The sequence below is a fragment of the Mus caroli genome, chromosome 19 (assembly GCF_900094665.2).
Source record: "Mus caroli chromosome 19, CAROLI_EIJ_v1.1, whole genome shotgun sequence".
In the NCBI taxonomy this organism is placed as follows: domain Eukaryota; kingdom Metazoa; phylum Chordata; class Mammalia; order Rodentia; family Muridae; genus Mus; species Mus caroli.
This window is the reverse complement of record NC_034588.1, coordinates 6,038,501-6,054,839: the sequence shown is the minus strand read 5'-3', so window position 1 is coordinate 6,054,839 and position 16,339 is coordinate 6,038,501. Positions and strand designations below refer to the sequence as shown.

Below are 16,339 nucleotides of genomic sequence, written 5' to 3'. Positions count from 1 at the left end.
CACACCTTTAGTCCCAGCACTTGGGAGGCAGAGGCAGGCAGATTTCTGAGTTTGAGGCTAGCCTGGTCTACAAAGTGAGTTCCAGGACAGTCAGAGCTACACAGAGAAACCTTGTTTCGAAAAAACAAACAAACAAAAAAACAAAACCACTGCTGGGCGGTGGTGGCACACGCCTTTAATCCCAGCACTTGGGAGGCAGAGGCAGGCGGATTTCTGAGTTCAAGGCCAGCCTGGTCTACAGAGTGAGTTCCAGGACAGCCAAGGCTACACAGAGAAACCCTGTCTCGAAAAACCAAAAAAAAAAAACAAAAACAAAAACAAAACAAACAAGACCACTAATTTATGTAGACAGAAGCTTGGGCCCTGTCTCCTCCAGCCCATGTTGATTTTTAATCCCCAGCTTCCATAGCCCCACGTGAAGTCTGAGCAGGAGCATCCTTAGGAAGGAAACAACAGGTAGCAGAAGGACAGAGCTCCAGTCTCCACATCTACCCTGCTTATTCTCAAAATATGCGTGGAAGCCACCCACAGTCACAGAGTCATTTTGAGAATAACAGGTGTTGGCAAAACTCAGCCAACAGGCCAAACGTGGTCTGCTGCTTGCTGTGAGAGACCTATGAGCTATGAACAGTTTACATTTTTAAACAGCTACACTTCAAATTAATTTTTATTTTATGTGTATGAGTGTTTTGTCTGTGTGTGTGTGTGTGTATGTATGTATGTGTATGTATGTGCCTGATGCTGGCAGAGGACAGAATTAGACACTCGATCTCCTGGAAATGGAATTACAGATGGTTGTGAGCTGCCATGTGGATGCTAGGAATAAAATTCTGTCCTCTGGAAAAATAGCCAGTGTTCTTAACTGCTGAACAATCTCTCTATCCTGCCCCTCCTTTTGTTTGTTTTGCTTTTGTTTACTCTTTTTGAGACCGGGTCTCACTATATTATCTGGGTTGGCCTGGAGTCTTTCTATGTAGATCAGGCTGCTTTGGAAACTAAGATCCGCCTGCCTCTGCTTCCAGGGTGCTGGAGATTAAAATTGTAAACCACAATGCCAGGCCTTAAATAGCTCCATTTTAACTGGCTATATATATAAGTTCATGTATAATGTCTGTAATTTTACCCCCTCAAACCCATAAAGCTTAAATCATTTTCATCAGACCTCCAAGGAATAATTGCTACTTTTTCTAACCCCCAACAGGGAAGGAACATAGTGACCAGTTAGGGACTAAACAAACCCTCAATCCTGAGGCTAATTGCCTGGGCTTCTGCTCTGACTTGGCTGTGTCTCTGGTGCCAGGTGGCAACAAGCCCCACACTCCTCCTGGGAGTGGGTTGGGCTCTCCAGATGAGGCTGGACTGCACCAGAGTTGTTTGTAGTCGAGGGGACTCCCATCAGAGAGCTTCTGAAGCTTGGGCAATACCTTGACGTCGGGGGCAACCCCACCGCTCACGAAGGCAGAAATGCCAGACCAGGGCTGCACAGCTCAGCAGAGCTAAGGCTGTGCCCACTCCCACGGCTGCATAGACCAGGGTAACAGGCTTAGGCGGCATGATAAGCTTGCGACAGGGCCCAAAGGAAGGGCCAGTCCAGTTCTCAGGACCCTCGACATCTGCCCCAGGAACATTGCTCTCACCTGCGTCATTAGCAGCCACCACGCAAAGGACATAAGCAACCCCAGGCTTTAGTCCCTTCAGCTCTGCTCTTCGAACTGTAGCATTGAGAGGGGCACTCTTCTGTGGAGCCCCGTTGCTTTCCCAAAGCAGAAGCCAGTAGTGGCTGACTGGAGAGAAGGGAGCGCACCAGTGAACCACCGCGTAGCCTTCTTCAGCCACTATTTGCACTTCTCCCAGGCGAGGAGGCTCTGGCTGTTGATCTTCCCTGGAGAGCCCTGGGCACAGGCAGGCTACTGGTCCAACCTTCTGCAGCTCCTGGCAGGACACCTGCAGGTGGCGGCAACGGTCATAGTCGCAACGGACAGCTAAGGAAGGTGTAGCTACTGTCACATCATCCTCTTCTCCTTCCTGGTAGTCTTCCAGGGTCAAGATCTGAGATTGGGAAACCAAGGAGGTGGTCATGGCTGCCAGCCACAGAAGGGAAAGAGAGCCCAACATGGAGTCTGGAAGAGAAGGAGTGAATGGGTAAATGCTGTCAGCCCTGCCTTCCAGGGCTATGTGAAGTATGTGAAAAGTACACTATGTGAAAAGTACAACATAGAATCAAGACGGGCAAAGGAAAACGGTGGGCTGAGACATACAGTCATTGTCAACTGGCTTTTCAGAAACCAGGGTTCTGGATTTTTGGCTGGTCTAAGGCTGCCCTTCAACTCTGTCTACACCTCCAAATCATTAGAATTATTAACATCACAAATGACTGCTTTGTTTGGGATAAAAATAATGAAATACGGCCCCACAGGAGAGAGAGATGTTTGGGAAGCACTGTGCAAAGTGCTAGAAGCAGGCATCTAATGGATAAACAAAAGTGCTGAGGAAAGAGGAAGAGGAAAGGATTTATTCAGTTTGGGGAAGAAAGGTGGACTGAGTCCACAGCCATCCTGAGAAATAACCAATCTAGAGCAATGCTTAGTAAGATTTACAAAAATCCAGAGAGAAGGCAGGAGATGAAGAAAGAAAGGGCGGCGGTGGGCACTGGAGTCCTCCCTCCCTACCTGCATTTGTACAAATCCTGCTCAGGCAATTCAGACTTCTTTCTGTGCACCCTCTTCCCGGGACCCACAGTAGCCTCTCACCAGTGGGTAGGCCTCGTCACAGTGAGAGTTTGCCCCCAGATATCCGTGGCTATCAGGCGGAGAGGCCCCTGTCACAGGCCACTGTCAGGTTGTATCTTCAATTCTATTTTGGTTGAGAACTTTTATACTCCTCAACTCTGATGTCACCACCTAGCCCCTGTGTGCCAAGAAGAGGGCTGGTTCCCTCAGAGGGACTGAGTCACGGGGCCAGGGAGAGGGGAGGCCACATGCAGCGGTTTCAGCTGGAGGCCAGGATGCCTGGGTTCTGACAGAGGAATGAAATGTGGAAAGCAGCCAGGAACTGAGAATCCAAAGGCTTCAGTCATGTGAAAGGATGGGGAGAGGAGTATTATTGGAGGAGGGAGGGAGGGAGGGCACCTGGCTGGTATCAGACAGGAAAACATCTGTGGATGGCTTGGGGCCTAAATTACAAAAAGCTGTTTTGGTAAAAATCCTTCCACATTCATGGTAGTCATTTCCTGTCGTCTGCCTCCCAATGGACAGAAAAGGGAGGGGTGTAAAGTCCAGAGTGATGCTCTCCGGACACGCCCTCCTCTGACCCCCTCCCCTGAGGTAGATGAGAATCACATGCTAGAGCAGGATGCCTCTTACTGGCCAGGACAGGGTTTCTTCCCCAGGTTATGGACGGAAAGAGCTACATTGAGTGTGGTGGTGCATGCCTGAACTTCTTAGCACTAGGGAGGCTGAGGGACGATCACTAGGAAACAGCCTGTGTAACATAGTGAGACCCTACCTCAGAAAATAAGCCAAAGCCATAACGCTGGATGGGGTGGTGCAAGCTTGTAATTCAGTACTTGGGATCTGTGGCAGGAAAGTTGCTAAAGGTTTGAGGCCAGCCTCTAAGAATGTTTAAAACTTAATAATAAAAAAGGAAGAAAACAGCCTGGCGTGGTGGTGCATGCCTTAAATCCCAGCACTTGGAAGGCAGATTTCTGAGTTCGAGGCCAGCCTGGTCTACAGAGTGAGTTCCAGGACAGCCAGGGCTACACAGAGAAACCCTGCCTTGAAAACAAAACAAAAAGAAAGCAGTACAGGGCTAGAGAGATGGCTTAGTAGTTAAGAGCATTGGCCGGTCTTCCAGGAAGATGTAATTTCAATTCTTAGCACTCCATGGTGGCTTTGCTGGCTGGTCTTATGTCAAGTTGACACACAAATTAGTTATCTAAAAGGGCGAAATCTCAAGACAATGCTCCACAACATCTGGCTGTAAGGTATTTTCTTAATTAGTGATTGGTGGTGGAGGGCCCAGCCCATCATGGATGGGGTCATCCCTGGGCTGGTCATCTTTGGTTCTATAAGAAAGCAGGCTGAGCAAGCTAGGTGGAACAGCACCCCTCCATGGCTTCTGCATCAGCTCCTGCCCCCAGGTTGCTGCCCTGTTTGAGTTCCTGACCTAATTTCCTTTGATGAACAGCAATATGGAAGTATAAGCTAAATAAACCCTTTCCTCCCCAACTTGCTTTTTGGTTGTGGTGTTTTATCACAGCAATAGAACCCTAAGACAGTGGCTTATTCACAGCCATGTATCTGCAGTTCTGGGAGATTAAATGTCCCCTTCCAGCCTCCAGTGGTACCCAAACTCACATGCACAGAATTAAAAATAAAACACTTAAAATGGGAACACACTGGGGGCTAAAGAGATGTCTGAGTAGTTAAGAGTGCTTGCTGGCTGTTCTCAGAGAGTACAGTTCAGGTCCCAGCACTCATGGGGGAAGCTCACAGCCACCTGTAACTCCAGTTCCAGGGGATCTGACATCCTCTTTTGCTTCTCTCTTAGCAACCCACATGTCCATACATACAGAGAAGCAGCACACATACACATAAATAAAAACAAATAATAAAAAACTGATACCCAGGGCTGGAATGATGGCCCAGTGGTTAAGAGAGCTTCCTGGTCTTACAGCAGATATAGGTTTGGTTCCCAGCATTGATATGGTAGCTCACAGCTCTCTATAACTCCAGCCCCTGGGGATCTACCCTCTTCTGACCTTATGGGCATTTGCATACATGTGGTGCATATGTTTATGTAGGTTCATACAGAGATACATAAAACAAAATCTTCCATGACCCAAGTTTGACTCTGCGGAACCCATATGGTGGTGGACGGAGAGACCTGACTAAGATATGTCCTCTGATGTCCACACAAGCAGCTGCCACAAAATAGTTTATTAAGGGAACAAGGGAAAAGGTGTATGATGGGAAAGCGCTGGAATGTGAGGAATTCACCCTTTGTTCAGGAGCTGGAGCAGGTTGGGCGTTGCCTGAGGCTACCCAGAGTCTCAGGGGCAAGGGCAGATGCTGAGGCAGAGGTAGGCGGGTTGGCCTCTGTCAGCAAAGCTGCATCTTCCCAGGAGCCTGAAGCAGAAAAGGGCCAAACAAACTGTGAGGGAGACAGGCTAAGAGGGGTGAGGTGGCATCCCCACCACCATCACCCCACCACACATTCCCACCACCATCACCCCACCATCACCCCACCACACAGTGCCCTCCCCATCACACAGTGCCCTCATCACCACACATCACCCCATCACACAGTGCCCTCACCACCACACATCCCCATCACACATCCCCACCACCATCACCCCATCACACATCCCCATCACACAGTGCCCTCACCATCACACAGTGCCCTCCCCATCACACAGTGCCCTCACCATCACACAGTGCCCTCACCATCACTAGCCTCTGGTTCTTGCTCCTCCTCTCCATTCAGGGGCCGCTTCTCTGGTTTCTCTTCCTCAGACAGCTGGCCCTCTTCAGCCAAAGGGGAGCAGAGGTGAGACAGAAGGTGAGAGCCAGGCACTGCAGGTGAGTGCTGGGGATGAGGAGCGAGGAAGAGGAACTGAACATACCTGTTCCTGAGGGATCTTCAGGGCTCTCACCATCCTCCGTCACATCTGACTGCTGGGTAGATTCCTGACCTTCGGGTTCCACAAACAGAGGACAGCTAGGGTCAGTGGTTATCCTTGGCTTGCAGTGCCAACTCCACCTCTTCCTCGAATCCTTAGTTCCAGAGTACTACATACTTCATAGTGGAGGCAGGCCGACCCTCTAACCCAGCCAGCCTACCCTTCAATGATACTGTCAACCAACCAGTTTACCTGGCTGATGGCGAGAGATCCGACGCTGGGCCCCGTGGTGTGAGTTATCCCTTTGTCGGATATTAACCTGTAGAGCAGTAACCACTGAGCAATGAAGCCTGACTCCCCTCTGCAATAATCATACCCTAGCCCTAATATGCCCCTGATCACCAAGGGAAGAAAAACGGGGCCTTTGCCCCTTGAGACCTGCAGAGAGAAGCGGTGTCGGGGCCAGACAGCACCCCACACCCACTGCATATAGCTGAAGAGCACGATGACGCTGAGGAACGTGAAGTTGCTGGCCACACCCACGAAGGCGCAGGTCATGGGGAAGTTGTACAGCAGGTACCTGAGGTGTGAAACAGGGTCAGGAAGGGAACAGTGGTTACTAGATAGCACTAGCCTCTATCACTCCAAGAAGATTTGTAGGACAGCCTGAGTGAGGATGGCTGGAGCTGCCTTCTGCCACAGTGGCACCCACTCCCCTGCCCAGGTTCCAGACCACCCTGCACCAGGTTCTAATAAAGGCCAAGGATTTCAGGTCGTCTCAGAATCACAAGGCCACAGCATTTCAGTGGCTTCGACTGTAACTCCTCTAGTCACTCCAATACTTTCTGAGCCAATCCAACAAGGCAGTGGATTGCATGGAGATTTTATTGGGCCAGAGTGGGGGGTGTGTGTCTATGGATCTCACTTTGTTGTTTGAGAACCAGGGGCTAGATACAGGGGACTACACCTGGCTCATCTGATACTTTTCGTTTTTCCTTTTCATTATTTATGTTGAGAGTCTTGCTTTGTAGTTCAAGATTTCTTGCCTCAGGCCCATCCACTGCTGGAATGAAAGGGTCTGTCATCTCATACAGGATATTAAGAAATGCCTGTTAACATCTGTATATGTCTGAGTATTTGCCTGGATGTATGTACATATATCACATGGATGCTTGGTGTCTCCAGAAACCAGAAGAATAAATGAGATCCCCTGGAACTTACCGTGTGGGTGCTCTTAAACCCTGAGCCATCTCTCCAAGCCCCCTTCACATGGCATTTTTTTTTTAAAGATTTATTTATTTATTATATGTAAGTACACTGTAGCTGTCTTCAGACACTCCAGAAGAGGGCGCCAGATCTTGTTACGGATGGTTGTGAGCCACCATGTGGTTGCTGGGATTTGAACTCTGGACGTTTGGAAGAGCAGTCGGGTGCTCTTACCCACTGAGCCATCTCACCAGCCCCACATGGCATTTTTAAGAAGTTCTCTTGAAAGGTGACAAGCACAACGAAGCCAGGGAGAACCACCTCTGGCCTTTGTAAAATATGATGTGATTGTTACTGGTCACCTCTGCCTGGGACTCTCATTTTAGGGAAGGGCATAAGAAAGCTGTCAGTGTTTCCTTCCGTGGCTTTTTACCTGAGCCCAGTGAAGTGGGCATGGATCCGGAGGTAAGCTCCATACATCTGGATGCGCTTGCTGTGGATCTCAATAATTGCTCCAGTTGTTGGCACATACTGCGAGGGTGCAAGATGAGAGCAGAGTCAGTATGAGGTCTACTTCCAGTCTGTGGCTCCTGCAGTTAACTGTCCATGGGCTCCTCGTTGAAGAGTTGTCTCCTAGCTCTGTCACCCACTTACCGAATTCTCCCTGTAGTCAGAGTAGAGTTCTACTTCCAGGAGCTGCTTCTGTTCAGCGAAGCCGAACAGCAGGAGGCTGGAGAACAGCAGCGTGTCGAGCACCTGCAGCAGCTGCGAGCGGTAATGCAGCATCACCTGCCGGCCAAGAGGACAGATGGGGACGGGCGCTCGCTCCATCATCTCCCCATGCTAAGCAATGAGCTCATTCCAGGCTCCTTCACTTTCTCTCTCTAACTTCCAGTCACCACCTACCCAACCTTTCCACCTGTTCTAGTAACACTCCCTACTTCCTGACCCCATTTCCTAATTCTAACACAGAGAAAGCCCCTCTCAAAAATTACCTCCCTGAGGTAAGCAGTCTGCTTGCACGTGGTCTGCCATCTGGGTTGGGATCTGTGTCCCAGCATCCCACCTAAAGCTTTCCTCAAATGTAGTGACTCTGTTGACAGCTTAACAACGGGGCTCAGGGTTGAATGAGTGTTCAACACATGCTAGTAAGAACCCTGCATTTCTTCCTAGTCTTGTTAGGAAGAAGTTACTCTAAAACTCTAGCAATTAAGTCAGTTATCTCAAAGCTGGTATGTTTCTGGTGTCTGCTTCTTTTAAGAACAGCTGTACTGGGCTGGAGAGATGTCTCAGTGGTTAAGAGCACTGACCGCTCTTCCAGAGGTCCTGAGTTCAATTCCCAGTAACCACATGGTGGCTCAGAACCATCTGTAATGGGATCCGATGCCCTCTTCTGGTGTGTCTGAAGACAGCTACAGTATACTTACATACATACAATAAATGAATAATTAAAAAAAGGATACCTGTATTATTTACCCTAAATTCGGGCACCCCATAGGATACCAGTGTTTGGCAAATGTTAAGCTTATTAAACAGCTTCTTCACTTAGCCTGATCTCAGAGCCAAGGAGGTCTTCTCTTGAAACACTGGTCCGATATTCTGACTCTCCCATCATTGTTCAAACATTCCAGTGTTGTCCACCGACACTTACTGAGCGTGAGGAAGTGGCAATGACCCGGCCCCCTCTGGTATAACACGAGACAGTGACTAAGAACATGCCCAGGCCTTGATTCACAGGGGACTCGGGCAGCTCAAGCTCCAAGGTGACTCGATACGGCTGTCCATACATCAGTACCTGCCCAAGGTAACACACATCTTGTTAAAAAAAAAATTGTACTGTTTTGAGACTGGCCTGCAACTCACTCACTCTGTAGATCAGGTTGGCCTCAAATTCAGAGAGCTGCTTGCCTCTGCCTCCCCAGTGCTGTGATTAAAGATATGTGTCACCGTGCCTGGTATGTCTTAATCTATTTTTTTTTTTTTTTTTTTTTTTTTAATGTACTGTCTCTGCTTCTTTAAAAACTCAACAAAATCCCTTTGGCCTTCCCATTGTTTAATCACGATTCAATGCTGCCCCCTGCTGGTCACTGGACACCCTGGCTTTCCAGACTTCTATTTTGTTTGCTGGTTTGATTTTATTTGGGGCCTAGGGGTTGGGTTGTCAGGTAGAGAACCCTGTGTTTTAAGTGGGTCTTGCTATATATCTCTGATATATAGTGAGCCAAGCACTCACTATAAAGCCTCAAATTCATAGAACTTCACTTGCCTCAGTCTCTGGCGCTGAAATTTTAGGCTTGCACCACCACATTCACCCTGTGAGCTCTTAGGTCTGCCTTGGACTACTATGTTTATGAGAAGTGCCCTGTTGCATTTCTTTTCCAAAAGTGAACAGTCACATTGCCAACTGGGCCATCTGTGATTCAGGCCTGTGTGCCGCTGGAGCTGTCCCCCTGGGCCTAGTCTGCCCTCACTTGCTAATTAAGCAAGTGCTGCTCTGCCTCCCTAGTCAGCTTCTTGCACAATCACGGCAGTGGCAGGTCATCTTGTTATCCTGCTCTTTCTTCACTTTTAAAGGCAGAGTGCTTATTAATTTAAAAATAGATTGTTTGTCTATTTGTATCAGTATGCATGCAACACTGAACTTATTAAAAACGATAGAACTGCCTGGGGCAGCAGTGCATGGTTTTAATCCCAGCACTCAAGAGGCCAAAGGGAGGAGGAGATCTGTGAATTCAAGGCCAACCTGGTTTAAATGGCCAGTTCCAGGCCAGCCAAGGCTACATAGTGAAACTCTGTCCCAAATAAATACATCAAATGATACGACGATTGTATACCTTAAGAGGTAAACTGTATATCATATAAACTTTAACTTAGTAAACCTATTAAGAGGGTCTGGAGAGATGGCTCAACAGTTAAGAGCACTGACTACGCTTCCAGAGGTCCTGAGTTCAATTTCCAGCAATCACATGGTGGTTCCCAAACATCTATAATGGGATCCCAAGCCCTCTTCTGGTGTGTAAGAAAGAAAAAAAAGAAAAAAATAAATCCAGGCCTGGCATGGTGGTGCACACTTCCTAACAATCCCAACACTTAGGAACCAGAGGACGTCTGAGGTTACCCGCTTCCAGTCTGGATTGGTACATGGCTTGCCTTTAACTCCAGCACATAGGAGGCTGAGACACAGTGACCATAACTTCAAGGTAAACTACTTTTTGTTTTTTAAATAGTCCAGGCTAACCTTTCTGCCTCTACCTCCCAAGCTACTTTGTTTTTTTATGAGAGGCCTTGAACTAACTTATTCAGGATGCTCTTAAACTCCTAAACTCAAGATATCCTCCCTTGCGTGGTGGTGGCCACACTTAGGAGGCAAAGGCAAGTGGATCTCAGCGTGCGAGGCCAGCCTGGGCAGCATCCTTCTGTGTTAAGTATTGTGATTATAGATGTGCACTGCTGTGCCCTAGCTGATATTCTACTATAAAGTCAGTTTCTTCTTAAATACCACTTAAAAAAAATGTTCAAGTTAAGACTGACAACTAGAAAAACCTCATTTAATAAAAAATGACATTAATTCTCAAAGTCCTTTTTTTGTTTTATTTTTTTGATATCAAGGGACATTTTAAGCTTGTAATTCTATTTTTTATCAGAGCCTCTAGAGAGATAGGGTCTGGCTATGAAGCCCAAGCTGATATCAGATTTGGAATAATCTTCCTGTGTCTTTTTTCTCCTAGTGCTGGCATTACAGATATGTATCACAGTGACTGGGACCAACTTCCAGATTTTCTTTTCCACCCGTTTGCATCAGAGCCTTTCTCTTCAATCTCGGTTGCTCAATCCTTGCTCTCCCCATCTTCCTCAAGCAATCAAAGCCTCTATCTAGTTCTTATACTCACCCGATCACGTCCACTCTTAGCCAGTGAGACATTGGCAACAGGGAAAGAGCAGAGAGAGGCGGTGGAGGAATCACAGTCTGTCCTAAATGAGAAGGGATGAACAATGCTTTGTGAGGTGCCAGCCCGCTCAGCCTACCTGCTCACACACCTAGTCTCTAGGGCCCCTCCCCTCACGGATCCCTTTTCCCCATTACAGGAAATGGAGAACAGACGTGGACACTAGAGTCAGGAGATCCTAATAAGACTTTCATTCTCTTCCTCATGAGAACAGAACCCATAGGGAGGAGCCGAAGGACACGCAGGGTTTCTACAGGCTCCCTTGAAGATCTCAGGGCACGTGGATTTCAGGGTCCCTCTCCTAAAGAGTCTGATTCAGCAGTTCTGGACTATGTTGGAAAAAGAAATTCATCCTAAAGGATCTATGGATATGTCTTTTAAAGATAAATTATATGCAAAACTGCACATAGTATACGGTACATAGCTCATACCTCAGTATACATACATATACCCCATATATGTAAGACTCATGTTCCCTTGAGGCTGGAGAGATGGCCCATTGGTCAAGAGCACTGGTTGCTCTTCCAGAGGACCGAGTTCAATTCCCAGCAACCATGTGGCAGCTCACGACTGCCTGTAACTCCAGTTTCAGGGGATCTGACACCTTCACACAATCACACAGACAGGCAAAACACCAATGCATATGAAACAAAAATAATTATTAAAAACAGATTCATGTTCCCTAAGTGTTTACCTGGGTCTACCTTAGAAATGACAGCACAAGATTAGGGATTTGGGACAGGGGAAAAAAAGGTTTTAAACCAATGATCATAAAAGTGTTTTCTGTATATGTTAATTTGTCTCATAGCTATTGCTGGGAGACATACAGAGACTTTGGCAGTGTGAGTAAAATGGATATGAACTTGGAGGCTAGGTTAGCAGTAGGACTGCCTTGGGTTACTGAATGTACCATTGGGGGTGAGTGGCAGTACACTAAAAGGCAAAGGAGGTATTTCCTAATAGCTCACGTGTTAATAAAAGCCAGTGTAATTCTTACATGCCACGGCAGTTGAATTGGCTCAAAGGTTTCATGCAACCTTAACAAAACAGACGCTGATCCCTATTTGGTCTAAAAGTGATTTATTTTTTCCCCAGAGACAGGGTTTCTCTGTGCAGTCCTGGCTGTCCTGGAACTCACTCTGTAGACCGGGCTGGCCTCAGAAATCCACTTGCTTCTGCCTCCCAAGTGCTGGGATTACAGGCGTGCACCACCACTGCCTGGCTAAAAGTGATTTTCTTTTTCTAGTCTTTTTTTTTTTTTAAGACCCCCTTTGAGACAAGTTCTCAACCTGTATTCCAGGCTGGCCTGGAACTCATGGTAATTCTCCCAATTCAGCCTCTCAAGACTGGTATTACACATGTGACCAGGCTCTTAGTCTCAGTTTTTAACCACAACTTGGCAGCAGAGGCAGACCTAGAACCCTAGAGCCCTACCAGCCCAGACCTGCTCAAGTCTTGGCTCAGGAGGGCAGAAGTCCTGATAGCACACTAGAGTAAGATTTCACCCTCGGTCAATGCTGGGATTCAACAGAGGAGACTCCAGAAGTCCTTGAAGTAATTTTCAAGTTAAGATCCATCTACTTGAATGGAGCAGCCGTCTCACCTGTAGTGGAAGTGCACAGGGCTGAGGTGGCTGACCGTCGGCATGTAGGAGTAGTAGAAGGAGCCATAGAGGAACACAGACACCCAAAGCAAAAGAAGGATGGTGCAGAAGAGCACCCCAAACTGCAGCATCAGCCTGCGGGCACGGCCTGCCAAGACGTGGCCCACTTCCTGGGCCCACAGTAAGGCGGGGACTGGCGGGTCATTGACCATGATGGGGACAGCAGGGGGTCTGGCCCCAGCCTCAGGCTTTGAGTTCCTGGCTGGTCTTCCACAGGGACGATACCCTTGGCCATGGGATAGGGCAGCTGAAGGTTCCTGGAGAAAGAGAAGGGAAAAGACATTTTTTTTTTCCCAGGGTAGCTGGAGACAAAAAAGACAAGCTTATTCAACTGGCTTTGCAAACTAGAGGTAGCAGGGCAAAGCAAAGTCATTGCTTCGCATGCGCTTCTCTTCCAATTACTCCTTCACCTCCCTCCACTGAGCTCTCTTCCAGGCTCTTCCTCCAGTTTCGGGAGCCTGGGACAAACTTCCTTGTCACAGAAGTATAACGTACAGAGAACGAGGCCCTTAAATCTCTCTCGAAACTCAGATGACATGGATCCAGAATGCCAGAGGTTTGCAAGGAGGTGAGTGACTTGCCTAAGGTTGCACAGCCTGCCAGTCTGGCTCAAAGCCAGCAGCCTTAGAGCAGTCAAAATTGCCTCCCAAGCGTTTCTTTCCTCTGCCTGGACCTGTGCTCGCTCACGGAGGAGGTGACCCCTACCCCCGCACAGCACCCTGTGGCCGACGCTGCGGCGCCCACCCCTGGGGTAATGCGGTGTACCCCAGATCGCCACCGCCGCGAGGCAGACTCACCGGCCTCTCGCTGCCCAGGCAATTTACAGAAAGCAGTTCCGGCTGCCGAGGAAGCCCCGCCCAACTGTCAGCCTACAGGGGCTGAGCCTTGCATAGAGGGCAGAGCCTGTAAAATGCTTTGCTCCCCACTGTCTCTGCCAGAAGCCCATTACACTTTAGTTAAGTGACCAAAGGACCCATTATAGTCTCCAACGCAGGCTGGGACTCCTTGGTCCTCCTTTCCAGGCCTCAACCACAACCCTCTGCCCATACCTTTACCACCTGTCTTTTCAGTGTGATTGAATGGAGGTGTGAAATAAATGCTGATTTTGTTTTGTTTTGTTTTGTTTGTTTTTTGTAAATTCAGTAGAGCTCCTTGGGCCTGTAGGAGTCCAACTGGAGCTCAGAGAGCCTTGCACCCTGCCAGAACCTGAATCTTGTGTGTTTCGTGCGCAGATGGTGCCGTCCGCTAGTCAAGCGTGGCGGCATTTCAACCCCTTTCAGTCTCCAGTTTTTATGCTGCGTGATTGACCTTCTGTGACCCACGTGATGCAGTCAACCTCAAAATCCCTACAAAAAAACATGAGACTAGATCTCTGATGGTGGCATCGTCTGGATAACGTCCTCCAGGAGGCAAGGCCAATGCACATCTTTTTGAATAGTAGTAATCCACTCAAATTACATGAAAAATTTCCATTCGATTCCCTATCTCCCCAGTGCCAACTCTTGCCACCCTACTCCCCACTCCGAGAAGCCCACCCGTGTCCACAGCATTCACACTAACTCTCGTGGCAAGGTGCCTTACCTCGTCTTTGTCTGATCCTTTGATCTGGTCTCTGCATGTCTCTTTTGCCCCAGCTTCTCTTCTTTGATGTATCATTTCTTTAGATATCTTCCTGATGGGTTACCTCTGGGTTTCCCCACTCACGTCACTCACGTGGTAGAAAGTGGTGATCTAGAAGCTGATCACCTGTAGAGTGTTACATTTTCCTAGCTCTTAAGAATGGTGGGTCACTGAAAGAAACGAAGATTCAGGTGCTAAGTGCTGTGTCAGGGTGGGGGTGGGGATGGGGGAGCAGCAGCCCAGCTGATGTCAGACTTTCAAATGAGCAGGGTCTTCCGCAGTGGGGACAGACTCTAATGCAGGGGCTGTCACAGGCCCAGACCACCCCATTTGAGAGGGGAGCCTGCTTCTGCCTCAGGCCCTTTGGGGAGCTATCTAGTTTAGACTAAGGACTTGTACAATGGCAGGGGCAGGTAGTGAGAGAGCAGCAGTGAGGGTGTGCACAGGGGATGCAAACAGCAGACTGACTCCCCCACTGTCCAGGCAGTTGGTATGCGCCAGAATCAGCAGCTCCTTCTAGCATCCTTCATCCTTCAGGTACCAGCCATCTGGGCAGTACTTAAGCTGCGGAGACTGAGACCACCCCTCCAAGGATCTTGTCTGAGCATCTCTAGTGACCTTCTCTGCATTAACTGTCAGTGCTACAGATATTTTTAGCTCCAAGTCCTGGCAGGGTGGGGCACCTGAGGCAGGGTTTGGTGCCCCCTCCCCACTGACCCTACATCCCTGGCTGCCGCTGCTGTTACTTCAGGTGAGTAGAAAGCAGCTTTTTTTTCTCTTCAGGGCTTGAGGGGGGGACAGATGGCTGATGTGATTTCATCAGGGTGGGGCTCTTTCTTACTGAGGCTTTCATAGCTGGTAACATATTTGGCTCAAAGACTTAAAGTCCTTAAATCGTTTGTATAATTTGATGACCAGGACCCAGGGGTTAGGAGAACATTTTCATTTTATCTTCTCCATTCTCCCTACTTAAAAAAATAAAATAAAAACCTGGGATGGCCACTGGAGAATGGGGGCACAATCCCAGGTGTGTGGTTGTGAAGAGCTGAGTGCTTCAGCTGACTGTCTTTACTCCAGGATGAAAGGGGAGACCCCCGTTAACAGCACTATGAGTATTGGCCAAGCACGCAAGATGGTGGAACAGCTTAAGATTGAGGCCAGCTTGTGCCGGATAAAGGTGGGTGCGACCCTGGCTCCCATCAGTCCTTCAGGGCTCAGGTGTGGGTTTGCAATTACCCCCCCCCCCAAAAAAAAAAAAGATGCTTCTTTTCTTGACACCCTGAGGTCAGAGGCAGAAACTGGGCTTTGTCAGCAAAGTTGTTCCCGAGGACTGGCGATGGGTGAGAGGGCTGTCTCAAAGGGCACTAGAAACAAAAAGATGGTCTATTTGGAGAAGAGAACTGCAGTCCCTTTCAAGAATTCTGGTTAATGTATCCCTTCCTGGCTGTGTTCCAGGTGTCCAAGGCAGCAGCAGACCTGATGACTTACTGTGATGCCCACGCTTGTGAGGATCCCCTCATCACTCCTGTGCCCACTTCGGAGAACCCCTTCCGGGAGAAGAAGTTCTTCTGTGCGCTCCTCTGAAGAGCGGTGGACCTCCTCTGAACTCACCTCCCCCTCCCAGACCCGCCCTTAGATTGGAAATTGTAGTAGATCACTTCTACCCGCACTTACCCTGAGATTATCTGAAGCACAAGGCCCTCCTTACCCATGTCTACCCCACCTCCTCACCCTTTCAGGCTAACTCCAAGCACCTTCTACTCTATCTATAAAGGGACCCCGCTAAACTGCCAAAATCCTGCCTGTTTCCCTCGGTGATCCATCCGTTCAGGCAATGGAGAGGGGGATGCCCCGGTGCTCACCTGGAGCTATGAAAGGTAAAGGCATTTGAAGAATAAAGTCATTCAGAGCCTCAGAGGACAACGTCTGTGTTAGCGTTCTTGGGAAAGAGGATCCTTAATCGATACACTTGCCATATCCAGGGAACAGGGCCAGTCGAGCCGGTTAGACATTGTAAGGAATGGAGAGCGCAAAGTATAAGGTGCCCGAGCGCCCCCAGTGGGGGGTTGTTAAAACGAGCGCTCAGAAGCCGCGGAGCATTCACACGAGCGCGCAACGTACGCGGCGAGAACCACACCAGGGCAAGCAGGGTGGGTTTCCGCCGGCCCAGGGACAGCAGCCCCGGGGGGAGGTGGCCTGAGAGGCCGTGGGGCGGGACAGGGCGACTCGGCGCGGCAGCCAATGCCCAAGATGGCGGCTGCCTGTTCGCACCCGCATGGAGGC

General features: G+C 48.9%; 3 protein-coding genes across 6 annotated transcripts; 1 reads left to right on the top strand and 2 right to left on the bottom strand.

Annotated features, from left to right (window-relative positions):
• Positions 1-284: 284 nt before the first annotated feature.
• Lrrn4cl (LRRN4 C-terminal like) lies at positions 285-2,983 on the bottom strand. 3 transcript variants are annotated; one of them, XM_021151188.2, is made up of 2 exons: positions 2,670-2,983; positions 285-2,120 (listed from the first exon to the last, which is right to left on the bottom strand). In XM_021151188.2, the coding sequence occupies exon 2, from the start codon at positions 2,113-2,115 to the stop codon at positions 1,396-1,398; it is 720 nt and encodes a 239-aa protein (XP_021006847.1). In that variant the 5' UTR covers positions 2,116-2,120; positions 2,670-2,983; the 3' UTR covers positions 285-1,395. The 3 variants fall into 3 exon arrangements, with proteins under 3 accessions (XP_021006847.1, XP_029328609.1, XP_029328610.1); XM_029472749.1 differs by having other exon boundaries at positions 2,751-2,834; XM_029472750.1 differs by having other exon boundaries at positions 285-2,049; positions 2,670-2,824.
• A 1,939-nt stretch (positions 2,984-4,922) lies between these two features.
• Positions 4,923-16,339, bottom strand: Bscl2 (BSCL2 lipid droplet biogenesis associated, seipin). Of its 2 annotated transcripts, XM_021152206.2 has the most exons (12): positions 15,919-16,339; positions 14,018-14,226; positions 12,377-12,693; positions 10,717-10,798; positions 8,478-8,621; positions 7,481-7,615; positions 7,260-7,357; positions 6,059-6,200; positions 5,873-5,939; positions 5,624-5,692; positions 5,445-5,525; positions 4,923-5,126 (listed from the first exon to the last, which is right to left on the bottom strand). In XM_021152206.2, exons 2-12 carry the CDS (start codon positions 14,090-14,092, stop codon positions 5,005-5,007), a joined length of 1,332 nt encoding a protein of 443 aa, XP_021007865.1. In that variant the 5' UTR covers positions 14,093-14,226; positions 15,919-16,339; the 3' UTR covers positions 4,923-5,004. The 2 variants fall into 2 exon arrangements, with proteins under 2 accessions (XP_021007865.1, XP_021007866.1); XM_021152207.2 differs by lacking the exons at positions 14,018-14,226; positions 15,919-16,339 and adding an exon at positions 13,234-13,308.
• On the top strand, positions 14,321-16,051 carry Gng3 (G protein subunit gamma 3). The gene is made up of 3 exons (XM_021152208.2): positions 14,321-14,807; positions 15,134-15,233; positions 15,512-16,051. The coding sequence occupies exons 2-3, from the start codon at positions 15,135-15,137 to the stop codon at positions 15,638-15,640; spliced, it is 228 nt and encodes a 75-aa protein (XP_021007867.1). The 5' UTR covers positions 14,321-14,807; position 15,134; the 3' UTR covers positions 15,641-16,051.

Excerpts from the sequence above, each read along its gene's own strand:
- Lrrn4cl (XM_021151188.2), bottom strand. The coding sequence starts at position 2,115 with ATGTTGGGCTCTCTTTCCCTTCTGTGGCTGGCAGCCATGACCACCTCC.
- Bscl2 (XM_021152206.2), bottom strand. The coding sequence starts at position 14,092 with ATGATACATCAAAGAAGAGAAGCTGGGGCAAAAGAGACATGCAGAGAC. Across the intron at positions 12,694-14,017 it reads AAGGATCAGACAAAGACGAG|GAACCTTCAGCTGCCCTATC; the intron begins GTAAGGCACCTT and ends CTCTTTCTCCAG. Across the intron at positions 7,616-8,477 it reads TTGCCACTTCCTCACGCTCA|GTGATGCTGCATTACCGCTC; the intron begins GTAAGTGTCGGT and ends CTTGGCCGGCAG.
- Gng3 (XM_021152208.2), top strand. The coding sequence starts at position 15,135 with ATGAAAGGGGAGACCCCCGTTAACAGCACTATGAGTATTGGCCAAGCA. Across the intron at positions 15,234-15,511 it reads CCAGCTTGTGCCGGATAAAG|GTGTCCAAGGCAGCAGCAGA; the intron begins GTGGGTGCGACC and ends GCTGTGTTCCAG.